Below are 14,602 nucleotides of genomic sequence, written 5' to 3' on the forward strand. Positions count from 1 at the left end.
TAATCTTCTCTTGTCGTTTCTAATTTGTGTAAAAAGCTGTGTTCATATAAGAACTAGAAATAGTGTAAGGAAGGATATAAAAAAAGAAAAAAAAAAACATGTAAAACAAGACAAATCTTTGAAAAAATAAATACATATAAATAAAAACACATGCCTGGGCAAATAAAAACATTTTATTGGTCTTAAAACAAATTATTGGTCAGAAAAGGAGGAGAATGAATTGCATTCCAACCAAATTAAATGCCACCAATTGTTCTTTGCTTGAAATATTATTATGATTAGAATAACATATTAGAATAGGATATAATGTCAAATTCCAAACATGACCAAGCACAAGGATCATAAGAGCATAACGGAGTGAAGTGTTGGGAGAGTTGCTGTAAAGCCAATAGCTAGAGCATGCTGAAAAAAAAACATATAACTAATTTAATTAAATTATGTACCAGATTTATGCATCTAATCACATGACCATGATCGTGTTGACTTTGCTATGCTTTTCTAAATATCTCTGACAGAGAGTAAATATCCTTTTCAAGTGTGTGTTTTGGAAATAAGCCTGGGTCTTACATGTGGTGTTTATGGCTTAATGTGAATTAATGTGAATTACGTAGATGCCTAAAGGTTCACACTGTAAAACATTTTTGTTTTTACTCCAATGAAAACAGTTAGAAAACTGTGCCTTTGGCTGTTAGGAATCGAAAAAAACGGTGTGTGTGTGTGTGTGTGTGTGTGTGTGTGTGTGTGTGTGTGTGTGTGTGTGTGTGTGAGACCCAAAATAAAAAATAAACCAAAGCCATAACTTGCTCACGGTTTTCTCCCGTCAAGCGCAAATGCTCTCTCTCTCTCTCTCTCTCTCTCTCTCTCTCTCTCTCTCTCTCTCTCGCTCTCTCTCTCTAAATCATTAATTACATTTAGTATACAAAGTGCCTTCTTTCTCAGTGCCCCCTGCGCAGTTGAGGTTTTGAGCATGACCGACCACATAAACCTTAAGTAACCATGGCATATCATAACAATGCCTCTGTTTCAGTTTAACCTCTTTTTTTGCGGAATAGAGAATAAGATGTTACTTCCATAATACGTTTAAAGCATTGATGGTGGGATTGCAAGGCAAATCGTTTAGGCTAAAAAAAAATAATGTAATGAGTGTATGAAATGTAATGGAAAACATTCTGCTCCAGGCGGAAGAGAATTACGTTGGTCATTCCTGCTTAAATGTGTTCACAGCAACCTTTCTTAATTTTGGCATTCAACAGTAAAAGAAATGGGCATTTTTCTTTTGTAATAAAACTTTATTAGCGACACTATTTAAAATATTTAATAGGTACGTTGGTACGTAAACAAGCCTTAAAATACAGCCATCACTTTTACACCACAAAAAAAATTTAATGATGTAAAGCTAGAAACAAAGATTAATCATGTCAGAGCTAATGTATTGAAGCATGCAGATGTCTACACCAATGGTCACAAATGAACCTTTTGCCCATTGCCATGACAGAAGTGAGAGCACCACATCAGTGCATCTTTTACACAAAGAGTTCTGCTATTATTAAGAGAAAAAAAATATCCCATATGCCATTATTTTTTGTTCCATTATTATAAATATATACACAAAGGATGTAACAAGTCAGAAATTGTCTTTTAAATATTTCTGCCATCTATGAAAAACGTATTATTCAATGATGCAATTCAGAAGAAAGGTTTCAAAGACTATCAAAAACACTGGAAGCATGATGAAGCACTGTGGAGATATGGAGGGTTCCTTAAAACCTAAAGAACTAGCTGAAGAAACAAGAAAAAGAAGACTGGAGGCAACCAAGAGGCAAACCGCTCATTATATTTTTCATGCATCCAAGACAAATGATGGCAAAAAAATATTTACAATGGATTATAGTCAGATGAGATAAAACATTTTGGTCTTAATTACCAAATATCCATTTGGCACAAATACAGCACATTTCAGCATCCATACTACTAGAAAACATGGTGATCATAGCATAAATATTTGTCAATACTTCTCTTTAACTGGGAATGGGGTTCTAAACTTCATCTCCAGATATAACGTCTATGTAAAAAAATATTTTTTGCTATTCAAAACAATGACTCAAAACACATGTTCAACCAAGGAATGTCTTTAGAAATAAAATATATCTAAGTTTTGGATGTCATAGCCCAAAACTCATTTCCATACAGTGGTGTAATGCATCATTTCAAGGCTTAAGTGAGGAAGGTGGCCCTGTGGGACTGGGGGTTTATGGACCTTTTTCACACTTCTGTGTAATGAATGTAAAGCTGGCTGGCTTTTCTGAGTTTGTCAAAAACATTTTGCTGGACAACACGTTTAATCTGTCTTTTAAAAGGGACAGGTGCAATATTTTAAATATTTACAGCCATTGTTTTTTGAGTATTCAGATTCATTATACTATTCATAATGCTAGCTATAGACATACACAATGTGGCACAAAGTTTAGGGACACATGACCATTACATCCATGATTGCTTTAGAACGTACCATTTGAGACCGCCATTTCCATAATAACATCCACTCTAGTGGGAATGCTTTATACGAGATTTTGGGACATGGTTATAGGGATTTGTCACTTGCACCATAGGAGCATTAGTTAGATCACACCTCATTTTTTTGCACAGAGATATTGACATGCTGGAGCACATTTGACAGAGGCCTGTTAGTTGTATTGAAGAGAAACTTAAATTGACCCAAATACTGGGATGGCACCAAACATGTACTTGATGCAGCTTCTATATGTAGACGTGATGTATGATGCATGAGAAATGTAAGAAAGTGTGAAACATCTGAGAACATTCAGATTCTTCCCCTCTCTATGTGTCCTGGGAGCTTTCCATTATATGTAATATATATATTAAAATATCCATTTTGCATATAACATGCTAACAGCGTTAGCTCATTTTTCCGCTTAGTAAAATGACACCATGGCTAAACCAGAGAAAATCATTTATTGGACTTAACACATCACAACTCTCCATTCAACTGACACTTTCTTGGCTGCATTATTTTAGGGTAGTCAAGTCAAGTCAAGTCAAGTTTATTTGTATAGCGCTTTTCACAACAGACATTGTCTCAAAGCAGCTTTACACAAATCAACAGTGATGGTGAATGGTGTGCATTTGTCCCTGATGAGCAAGCCGTGGCGACTGTGGCAAGGAAAACTCCTTAGATGTTATGAGGAAGAAACCTTGAGAGGAACCAGACTCAAAAGGGGAACCCATCCTCATCTGGGTGACATCAAGAGTTTGATCATAAATCTTTCAACAATACAGAACACTGGAGAGTGAGAACTAACATGATTACTCGAGTATAAGATTATAAGTAATGTTCTTTCTGCAGTCTTAAACAGTCTATATGGTTAGTAGCTCCGAGTTTTATAAGCTCAGCATTTGTGATCACCACAGATCCAGCATCAGCTTCTCCATGCCAGAGCCTTTAAACACTCCAGGAGGTCCAATGTCAAAACTCCACACATGTAGCGGGATCCAAATGGCACTGGTACGCCTCTAGATGGTTCAGGATGTTTGTGAGTTCGGCATCTACTTTAAAGGTCCGTAATCATCACGAGGTGGGAGGTGACTGAGCTGGAGCAACCTCAGGATGCCTCGGGATGGGGAGAGAAAGAGAAGCAGTGGAGAGGAATTAGCGTAGCTGCTGTTCATGATATTAACAGCACAAGTTGATAATGTGCATGTGATCAGATGTTCTGGAGCACAAGGTTATGATGTGATGTGTGTTATGTGTAGGCTTTGCTAAAAGATACGTTTTAATCTACACTTAAATTGGGTGAGTGTGTCTGAGCCCAACACCGCCAGGAAGACTATTCCAGAGTTTAGAGCTAAATGTGAAAATGCTCTACCACCTTTAGTGGACTTTGCTATTCTAGGAACTACTAGAAGCCCAGAGTTTTGAGATCTCAGGAGCGTGGATTGTAGCGTGTTAAAAGACTGGATAGATACACGGAGCCAAACCATTTAGTGCTTTATAAGTGAGAAGTAATAGTTTGTAGTCTATTCGAAACTTAACAGGAAGCCAATGTAGGGACGATAAGATCGGGGTTATGTGATCATATTTTTTTGACCTTGTAAGAACTCTGGCTGCTGCATTCTGGACTAACTGAAGCTTGTTTATTAATGAAGCAGGACATCCACCTAGTAACGCATTACAGTAGTCTATTCTGGAGGTCATAAACGCATGGACGAGCTTCTCTGCATCGGATATAGACATATATAGGGTAATGTGTAATTCACAATATAAATAGCAATACAGTTCTGTAATTGGCAAAAAAAAGCTTTTTAGAAAACGCTAATTGCTCGACCAATCACATCACTTGGTTTTGTTTAATGTAGCAGGTCAGCCGTCAACAACAGCGCGTTCAGTGACAAAAGTGGATCTATTTGAGTGGTTTTTGAGAAACAGTATGTTTCCGGATAGTCTAAATGCCCTGGCAGTGAGGGGACCAGAGTCCAGGGGCTTTTAATTATTCATGGCTTTGCTGAACGAAAGACTATCAAAGGTGTACTAACTTGCTGTAATTTTGGTCATGGCCGTGCCAATATTTGCATCCATTTTACAAGCGTTTAATTGTTTTCAAGACAAGTTTAGTGTTTTAGTCACTGGTCTATCCTGTTTTATGTTTCGGGGATTGTGTTTTCTCTTTGCATGAAAAATAAAATGCTTTATAGCGCCATAGTGAAGATCACAAACCAACTAGAAGTTACTCGTTTGTGTAAATGTGACCAAACCACCACAAGATGTCGCTACCATCTATCTAAGGCTCTCTGGTGTCTATCTTACTTTCTCTGCTCAATATTTATTGATATCTGGCAGGGTTTTAATTGTTCTTGTAATCTTAAAGATCAGCGAAAGAGGCACAACGAACCTCTTTACATATAGATCTCATGTTCATGGGTTTAACCTTGAGATGAATGAATCCAAAAAGTTACACAAATGAATAAAGTGGGTCAAATATGACCTCTGAATTCAATTCAAAGTTTCTTTAAAATATTAAAATGTGTCTATTCAATTAAAATATTTCAAAGATGAATAAAGCACATATCTTTTTCTCTTTCTTTTTTTCAAGAAAACTAACATTATTTTTTTTCACATGAAAAAGGAAACATTTTTCCAACCTATAACCAAGAAACATGAAAACTACATTGATGATGCAACCTTGTAAGATTTAAAAACTGAAAATCAATGTTTTTATTGATTAAATATTTAAAAAGCCACACCATGGTCAATTTGGCTTAGCTTTAGTAATCCACTGTTAAGAATGGTAACTTCTTTATTTTATAGGTTTAGTGATTTAAAGCTTTTCCTACTCATTAGCCTCATGAAAATTCCCTAATGTGTTCATTTCTCCAGTGCTACATTAGTAAATGCTTCAATTGTGAAATCTTGGTAAAAAAAAAAAAACCTTTTCTCTTTCAAATGAATGAGTCACTATCTGAATTGTAGTTTTCTGTTCCTGGAGTAGCTTTTCATTTTCAGAACATTTTGTATTATTGTGACAATTTCAGTTTGGTTTCTTTATATCAGTCAATATTGCAGTCATTATTTTTGATGGACTTTACATAAAAAAGTGTGAATCCTGTCCAGTCTCTTACGATCATAAATTTGTGCTGTTGAAATTCACAGTTGCCAATTCAGCCTCGGGCATTTTCAATACTTGTCCAATACAATCAATACAATCCAAAACATAGTTTACATCAGGAAATACTCAAATAAAGCATTGTCATATTGATCTTGTTCGTAAACAATGATAAAAGGACTTGGTATTTTGATGGCAATGATATGTTCATTGACACGAATACTTAATTTTGAAAGAAGTACTAAGGATTTTGAGGGAAAAAAAGGCTTTTGCAAGAAATCCAATGCATTGTGCTGTTTGTTCACATTGTTTTGAGAATGCACTTACTGATTTGCAAATCTTAAGGATGATTCGAGAAATGCTCTAAATCGACTGAGAAAAACTGTAAGTATAAATGTCATTTTAGTTTCTAATACATAATTATTATTATGTATTCTTTTATTTAACCTAAAACAAGTTTGTGCTGCATTGGGTTTGTGCTTATTAGCAGTGTATACTACAATACCTACACACCACCTCCTCTGCCTCCAGTGGACTCAGGGCTTTCACAGCCAGTGAGCCATTCACAAATCACAGTTACATACAGAAGCATTCCTGCTTCCTCCTGAATATAGAGGTCCTTATTTTGCCCACATGATGTATGCTGGGGGCAAGGATTCATTTAGCTTGCAAATGTATTAACTGTGTTACTTAAAACCCTCTGGTGTCTGCAAATCTCACCTCTTCTACCAGTGCACTCTAATAAATGTGTGACTGATGATGTGACCAGGGAGAAATACAACAATTACAGAAATTAAAGCAAACAGAAGATAGCAATTTTCCTCGGCTAGACTCCATCGATCTGGTTTAGTTTCCTCGTGAGGTAATATGCACAATTTCTTTTTATTTTATCATCGACTAAGAATAATTTTTTAGAATTCAGCCGTTTTTCAACAAACCTCATTTTATTTAGTTTAATGAGGTGTGACTTTGAGGATTTGACTTTCACTTTAGAAAAGTAAATGTACATCCAAGTGAATTGTAATGTGTCACTGATACTAAACACTTCTCAGCATTGTTTGAGTTTAAGTGTGTTTTTAGGACAAAGCCCTTTTGATGACTTATGACATATTGCTCCTTGCAGCTTTTTTTTTCCATCATGTGCTTTTCTGTTTTGCTGCAGAATCCCTGTTCTACTGAATCATCTGAATCGAGACAAACCTTTGTGACTCACTCTTGGCAGTGTCTGTGGGATAATGTTTGTAAATCATCTTGCCGTTTTTTTTTTGTTGGTTTTTTTCCTCCCTGATACATGGAGAGCTCTGGGAACCTGTATGAAAGGGAAAAGTTTTCTCCTGAGCCACTTTGGTACACACAAGCATTGAATGCACAAACCCATAGCCATGGCCGCCATCCACAAGTCCCTGTGAGTGAGCTATAATTATAGAAATGATAACTATTACAATGAATAATTTAATATAACATTGGGATTTAAATTACAGCCTGTCGGGCATGTTTTTATAGAAATTGGGTCTCCTTCTGATCAATAAAAATCTGGAATTCACCTGCTCTGTGGTTAAAAAAAAAAAAAAGCAATAAACCACATAAAGACATTCATACTGGGCTTTTTATCTTTAATAAAAAAATATATAATGTAGTTTGCTGTGTTTATAAAAAGGGGCATGAAAATTATATGAGAATATCTAGCGTTCAATAGTTAATTTGCTTTAAACAATTCTTTGGCCATGAAAGCTCTATGCAACATAACATGTATACATTGGATAGAACAGTGGCTTCAGTTGCTGTTTTGAATGTGGCTCAGCCAATCAGATTTTAGAACACAAGTGATCCATTTTCTGAGAAAAGTTTTAGCAGTTTACTTAAGTATCCTTGATAATCTATGATTAATGTGTTGTTTGCTAATAACTGATTAGATACTATTTTATATAAATACTGATACTGCATTAGCAGGTTAGCTGCAGTGTTTCTATAATACTTCAGCTTTAATTTCCAGGCAAAGCAGGTGATCAGTGTGGGGTGCTGTGTGCGATGGAAACTGGCTGAAGAAAGAGCCATGCCTGCATGTCTTACTAACACTGCAGCTCCCCCACCCTGCCAATTCATACTCTAATGTATAAAACACATGGGCTGAATGGTGAGAAACACACTGAGTTGTATGGTGAGGTATTTTTAATGATTCACAAAATATCTTAGAAGGTTGATGTTTCTCACAGGCTATTCCAAAAGATATTTGAATTGTATTTTTTTTTTTATTAGATATACCATACAACTGATAGATTTTGTTGTTTATTACATCCTTACCTTTAAAGCATGACTTTTTAATGATTTGTACATAATTATGTGAAAATAAACACTAAAACTTTCCAGCACTGCCCTCATACACCATGCTGTTGAATGTTGGCCTCTTTGATGATGTCCAGTAGACATTTTGACCTGGTGTCACCTCATTTAATGCCCAGCAGATGAGAGCTGATACGCATGGCATGCAGGTGCACACACACTTGCACAAAACAGACCTTTCTGTCTTTAAAAGCAATGACAGATATAAGAAATTTCCTCCAGAATGATTTATAAAATTGCATATTTTAGTTTTAATGGCATCATTGTTGTTTTATGCTTTATGACTTGTTAAATGACTGGTTAATGAGTCAGAGAGATGCTCAGGATTAGTATGGACTTCTTACAGACATGATTCCAAAGAAATCTTGTCTTTTTGAATGGGTGTATCAATTGTAAAGATTCTGAAATCAGTTGCTACTTGGGTGGACCAAACATACACATGTGCATATGAATCTACTTACACAGGCAGTTTCTGAATGATGATTCTTCAACATGTTTTCAAAAATGAGGTTTGGATGGAGAACATGAGGCTAAACAGAGAAATGGGACTTCTAGAATGAGCAAGGTTACAGTAGTTTCTGAGAATATAATTTTTGATATTTTCCACTTTTGCTGTTGTACAGTGCAATGTTGCTTTACAGTAGCAGCCTATAACATTCTCAAGTTTCCACGTTGATGGCTCCTAAATATCCCCTTTCAACATGAGAGCGCCGCTGCAGGCCTATATAAGTTCAAAGTTGTGTTTCCAGGAACTGTGGAAAACGGTTGCTGTGAGATTAGTCCAGTCGGGTTTAGCTTTCAGCATCCTGCAGGGAAGGGCTGGAGAATGGTGGAGTTCTCATTTTTCTCTTTGCAGATCCTTACTCAGCACATAACACTCTTTCAGTCTCATGCTGTCTCAGACTTTTGTGTCTCACATTCTGTGTCCTTACACACACACGCACACACACACACACACACACACACACACACACACACACACATATAAACATGCACACTGTCTTACCTTTAGTCACTTTTTTAAAGCCTGGCAAACAAGTGAAACATGATTTTTAGCCCAAAATCCTAAGCTCAGATTGTTATTCTTCACTTCACAGTTCCGTTAATGCATAAATAACGGAACTGTGGCTGACTGCATACAGTTCCAAGAGCAACACAGTGAGGGGAGCCGGTGATCGTACGCTGACAGACAGGAGTTGCTTTTAAAGAGGGATGCACCCTGAAACTGAATTTAGCAGGATGAGTGGTGGAAAAATCACACAGCTGTGGACAAGAGAAGATATAATGTTGTCACTCCCACATAGTTTCAAGATCATCTGAATACCTTCAAAGAATTCGTTTTTTTACTACTTCAAACTAGCCATGTTGGAATATTCTGAAGATTGCTCATTTTCTTTTTTTCTCTCAAAGCTGCAGTAAAGTGTTAGTTAGCGTCAGTGGGTTGGACACCATGACTGAGGTTTTCTCTAATGCCGACTGAGGAGACAGCAGGAGCATCAGTCCTTTTCCTCTGTTGTTTTTGGCTTTGGCTTAGAAGTTCCTCCTCTGAACATTATGCACTCCCTCCAACACACACACACACACACACACACACACACACACACACACACACACACACCTCAGCCTGTGTCACCACCCTTCTTTTGTATTCTACATACACAGCTGCAGCACTAGTGACCCTGACTGATGAACACACACACACACACACACACACACACACACACACACACACACACACACACACACACACACACACAAACACATATATGTAGAACTATGCATGGGAAATGTATTCCACTCTGTTGTGTCATCCATATAAGCATTGGTGAAGTTGATACATATTTTTTTTTGTACAAGGACACAAATTGTATTTCACTCCCTTGTTTTTTATTATTATTTTCTAACATACAAAAAGCATGACTGACTCACAGAAACACTGCCAAATGTTGGCACTGCTTCACCATGCTAAATACCTCCATTTATATCTTTAGTGTTTAGTTAACTATAATAGTGAGCGAACCCTCACTCTTACCCTGATTTTTAACGTATCCAAGAAATGGTATACAAGTAATACAAGAATATGATTAAGTGATAAAGTGATAAAGTGAATAGGAGAAATAGCTTAGTGTATTATTCCAAAGTCCATTGTCTTTCAAATCATTCTATCAATTTGCTTTACTTTTTGATCTTTATTGACTTTTCTTTGCTAAAACTTTCTACATTTGTAATGGCTTTAATTCTTAATTATTTTATTTGAAAGCGTTAAAACCAGTGTAAGAATTCTGACAATAAGTCCTTGTACTGTTTTATATTACGACTGCATTCATATTTATGATTTACATAATAACTGGGCAGATTTTTACATCAAACTCTGTCCTCATGAACTTTGAGAAGTCTTTAGACCTAAGTGCACTTTTAAACCTGACTGATGTCATTTGTAGGCATTTTTACAACCATTTTTCTTGTTTCACATCTATTTTATTGAATTGGTCAGATAAAAGAATTGGCCAAATTTGAGCTTTAATATATTAAATATTCAATATTAATCTTTAATATGGACTAAATTCAATTTTCTAAAACTTATTTATTTACAAGAATGATAAATAATAGTGTGTTTTACAGTTGTGAATTTATGTCAGTTTGAGATATTGTCATTTATGTCTACCAATCCAGGCATGAATAAAACTATTATCTGTTCAAATGTTTTTACTATATACATTTATCACAGTTAGCTTAAAAACAGCATAGGCAACCATGATGACAAATTCATTTTTGTTACCCCTCTAAAGCTATTAGTCTTCATTGAGACAGGTTCACAGTTTATTTATTCAAACATTTCTAATCTTTAGCCGCTTTGCTATTTCTCTTGGCAGAGGGTTTCTATCAGTACTGATATGGTGTCTGAGTGCATTCTGTCTGAGTTCAGCTTTTTCCATACACCCAGGCTAAATGGTGCCAACCACATCTGGATATATGTCACCTCTCCTGCTTGGTAGAAGACACTGTAGGTGTTTCTGGGAGAGACATTCTTATACTATAGGGATGTCATCCTGAACTGGAAATTGAACCCTGTCAGTCGAACAGCTACAGCCTCCTGCATTTCAATTCATTTAACAGCAGATCAGTCTTACTAATCAGCCTTGTCTTTGGACAGCTTACAAACTCAATGGATTTCAGGGTTGGGTTTGTGAGGAAGAGTAATCTGTTAATTAATTATCTTCACCCCATATAAAACATCCTGTTATTTATTTTTCTTTATATGCGAAGTAATCAACCAAGAAACTGCTCTTTCCACAACTGGGTTGATACATAATAAAGAAAAAAGCAAGGCTTTCATTGATAGGCTTTGGCTCCAGTAGATTTGGCTGTGCACACACTGCTTAGGGAGAGGCTGTGAAATATTTGGCTCCTGAACTCCTCCTGGCTTTTGAGTCAGTATATGAATCATCATCACTGACTTAGTCGGAGTGAAAAAACCCTCTTGTTCACTCACAAGTCGTAAACAGAGAAGCTGATCTTGTATGACATGGGGTGTTTAGCATGCAAAATATATCCAGCATACTTTGTGGCTTGTAAAAATCTGCAAGTTTTATCCTTAAAAAAGATGAGAGCCAAGGTCATTTTAAAACTCCTCATCAATCTACACAGCCTTTGTGTGCTGTATAGAAGTGCAATATGTTATGTGAAGAGAATAGGCAATATATGTTATCCACAATACTGCTGATTTCACTAGAGCAGTATTAATCTCAAGGCACTGAAGCAGCTTGATGTAACACCAGACAAGGCTTTCTGTTTTATCTTATATTGAATAAACATGCAACCATCTTAACACAAGACTTCTGTAATGTACTTACCTTCACCTATACAACACCCTAAACTATATATTTATAGTTGGTATATAGGTATATAGTTAAATATAACTATTATATATGTATTAAAAATATTATTATATTAAGTTGCGAATTACAATAGAAATTTAGATTTTAACCAAATTATATTTCATATTTTCATGTTTCATATTTTATTTTGCGACTAAAGAAAAAGAAAAGCATGACCCCTGGTGGGAAAAAAATATTTTTTTAATAGCATTTCATAAGACAGTTTTAGTATGTATACATGTTCTCTGAGCAATACTTGGGAATTTTTGTACTGTTTGTTCAGTTATTGGACAAAATTATGTCTATTGATAAAATAATTCTCATCTGTTTGTTTGTACAGAAACACACTTCTAAAGATTCGCCTCCAGTTGAGTGCATGATCCCCTGGTTTGTGAGTGAACCCTATTTAAAAAGAAATTTTGAAATGGTTATATCTTGCCACAAAAATAATTCAAAACATAAGGCAATTGCAACAGAAAAATAAACTAGGGAAAAAAATGTTGCCATGACCCTCTTTGTCTCCAGACGTGATTTTGAGAAATCCAGTGTGTTGCACCTGGAAGATTTATAAAAAGGTGTCAAAAAGAATAGGCATAAACTATCCGGACACTCTGACAGTGTTGGAATGCAGTGCAGAATAAGATGTCATTAAGAATTCGGGCAAATGTTTCAGCTGAGAAGATCTAAGAGCTTTTCTGGGAGGGTTCTAAAGAAATATAAAATATTTGTATCACATGTATAGCATGCAAAAAAACTACAGACATATGGAGTATATGATCGTTTATTGTTGCTTTGAAAAACACGATTTGATAAGAGACTCGTGTGAGCTAATGTGTGTATGGATACAAGACTTGACATTAAACTGTGCTTTAAAAAAATACTAGGCTACTAAATAGTACGCAGTGCATGCTGCACAATTTAAACCCATCCCTACTATTGATAAAAGTAGTAGGAAGATGATGGAGTTTTTGGACGCTCGCTTCTTCACCCCCTCCTTCTCACGTAGAGGCCTACGCTCCGTTGGCCAATCAACTCTCTCTCCTCCAGATATAAGAGCGCCCCAACTTTTCGTCCCAACTCAACTTTTTTTGTCGCGTAAAAACCTGGAGACATTTTTTTTTCACCCGCTTGTTCTCGTAGTTGAACCTTTTTCATCCAGAGCGCATTGTCCCAACGCAACCCAATGAGGGAATAAACGCGCCGTCCTGACGCGCATCGGAAGTAAAGAGATGCCCGAAGAAGCGGTGCAAAGCGGATCAAGCTGCCCCGAGTCTCCGGCGGACAGCGTCCCGAGCAGCAGCGAAGGCGAACTCGAGCAGCACCCGAAGAAGAGCGTGCGGAAAAGACGCTCGATCCGCAAGGACGCGGAGGATTCGGACAGCTCTTTACCGGGGAAGAGAGGCAAGAAGTCGAGCAGCGGGAGCGGAGGAAGCAGCGGAAGCCCGCCGTCTCTCGAGGAGCTCCACTCGCAGCGTGTCATGGCGAACGTGCGCGAGCGCCAGAGGACGCAGTCCTTGAACGAGGCCTTCGCCGCGCTGAGAAAGATCATCCCCACTCTCCCCTCGGACAAACTCAGCAAGATCCAGACGCTGAAGCTCGCCGCGCGCTACATCGACTTCCTGTGCCAGGTCCTGCAGAGCGACGAACTCGACTCAAAGATGGCAAGCTGCAGCTACGTGGCTCACGAGCGCCTCAGCTACGCGTTCTCCGTGTGGCGCATGGAGGGCGCGTGGTCCATGTCTGCGTCTCACTAGCGCGCGCCGGTACACGGGACGACTCGGGACGCTGGACGGTACGCTTTAATTAAAATCTATACAGGTCGTGTCGAGAAAAACGGTTCATGCACACACTTTGCATTTGTGTACACACACACACACACACACAGGTCTTGCAGTCACTGATACTTTGTGACACTATTGCCCTAAAGATAACATATACCTCTTCTTTAGCATGGGTTGTTCTAAATGTTTCATTTTTAATAAACAAAATATGTAATGCGTTGAAAGATGCATGATTAGTCTAATGATTTTGATTTCCTGTTTTCCAGGTGACAGTCGTCTTTGCTGACAAGGCAAAAGTGGAGCGGTGTTTGTAAACAATGCTGGATACTTTCATTTTATTAAAATCGGGGAAAGTCTTTTTTTTTTTTTTTTTTTATGGACGCTTTAGCAGCGACTTTGTGGAAAGCAGGCCGCAGACGATGCCTTGTGAGGCGCCTGGCCCCAGAGTTTTGACGCTGAATGTCGGAAATGTGTGTCACGATGCGCACTTTTACCACGAAAAACGGAGGAAATCGCAAACATGCATCCAGGAGCTATTTCAGAAGTTTGTTTTTCGGTACTGAAGCCAGTTAGGACATGTAGCTCGAACTTTATTTATTTATTATTGACACGAGTTGTCAAATGTGCCAAATGTGTTTCTGTGTCGAAATGAATCACTATTTTATTACTTTTGTAAATAAATGTGCATTTCTGTATAATAAAAGTGACGGATTTTTAAAAGAACTTGACATTTTACATTTCTCTTGACTGAGACAAGAATTATACAGTTATTTCAGTATTGTGTGTATAAATAATAATCACATACTACAACTACTACTACTACTACTACTAATAATAATAATAATAATAATAATAACAATAATGATGACAGTACAATAATAATAATAATAATATTAATAATAATAATGGTGACAGTACAATAATAGTAATAATAATAATAATAATAATAATAATAATGGTGGTTAAAGAACTAGAACAATAATCA

At 37.0% G+C, this 14,602-nt stretch overlaps 1 protein-coding gene across 1 annotated transcript; it reads left to right on the forward strand.

Annotated features, from left to right (window-relative positions):
• The first annotated feature begins 12,568 nt into the window (after positions 1-12,568).
• twist1b (twist family bHLH transcription factor 1b) lies at positions 12,569-14,340 on the forward strand. The gene is made up of 2 exons (XM_046847473.1): positions 12,569-13,628; positions 13,884-14,340. The coding sequence occupies exon 1, from the start codon at positions 13,066-13,068 to the stop codon at positions 13,588-13,590; it is 525 nt and encodes a 174-aa protein (XP_046703429.1). The 5' UTR covers positions 12,569-13,065; the 3' UTR covers positions 13,591-13,628; positions 13,884-14,340.
• The last annotated feature ends 262 nt before the right edge of the window (positions 14,341-14,602 follow it).

This window comes from Silurus meridionalis, chromosome 4, assembly GCF_014805685.1.
Source record: "Silurus meridionalis isolate SWU-2019-XX chromosome 4, ASM1480568v1, whole genome shotgun sequence".
NCBI lineage: Eukaryota > Metazoa > Chordata > Actinopteri > Siluriformes > Siluridae > Silurus > Silurus meridionalis.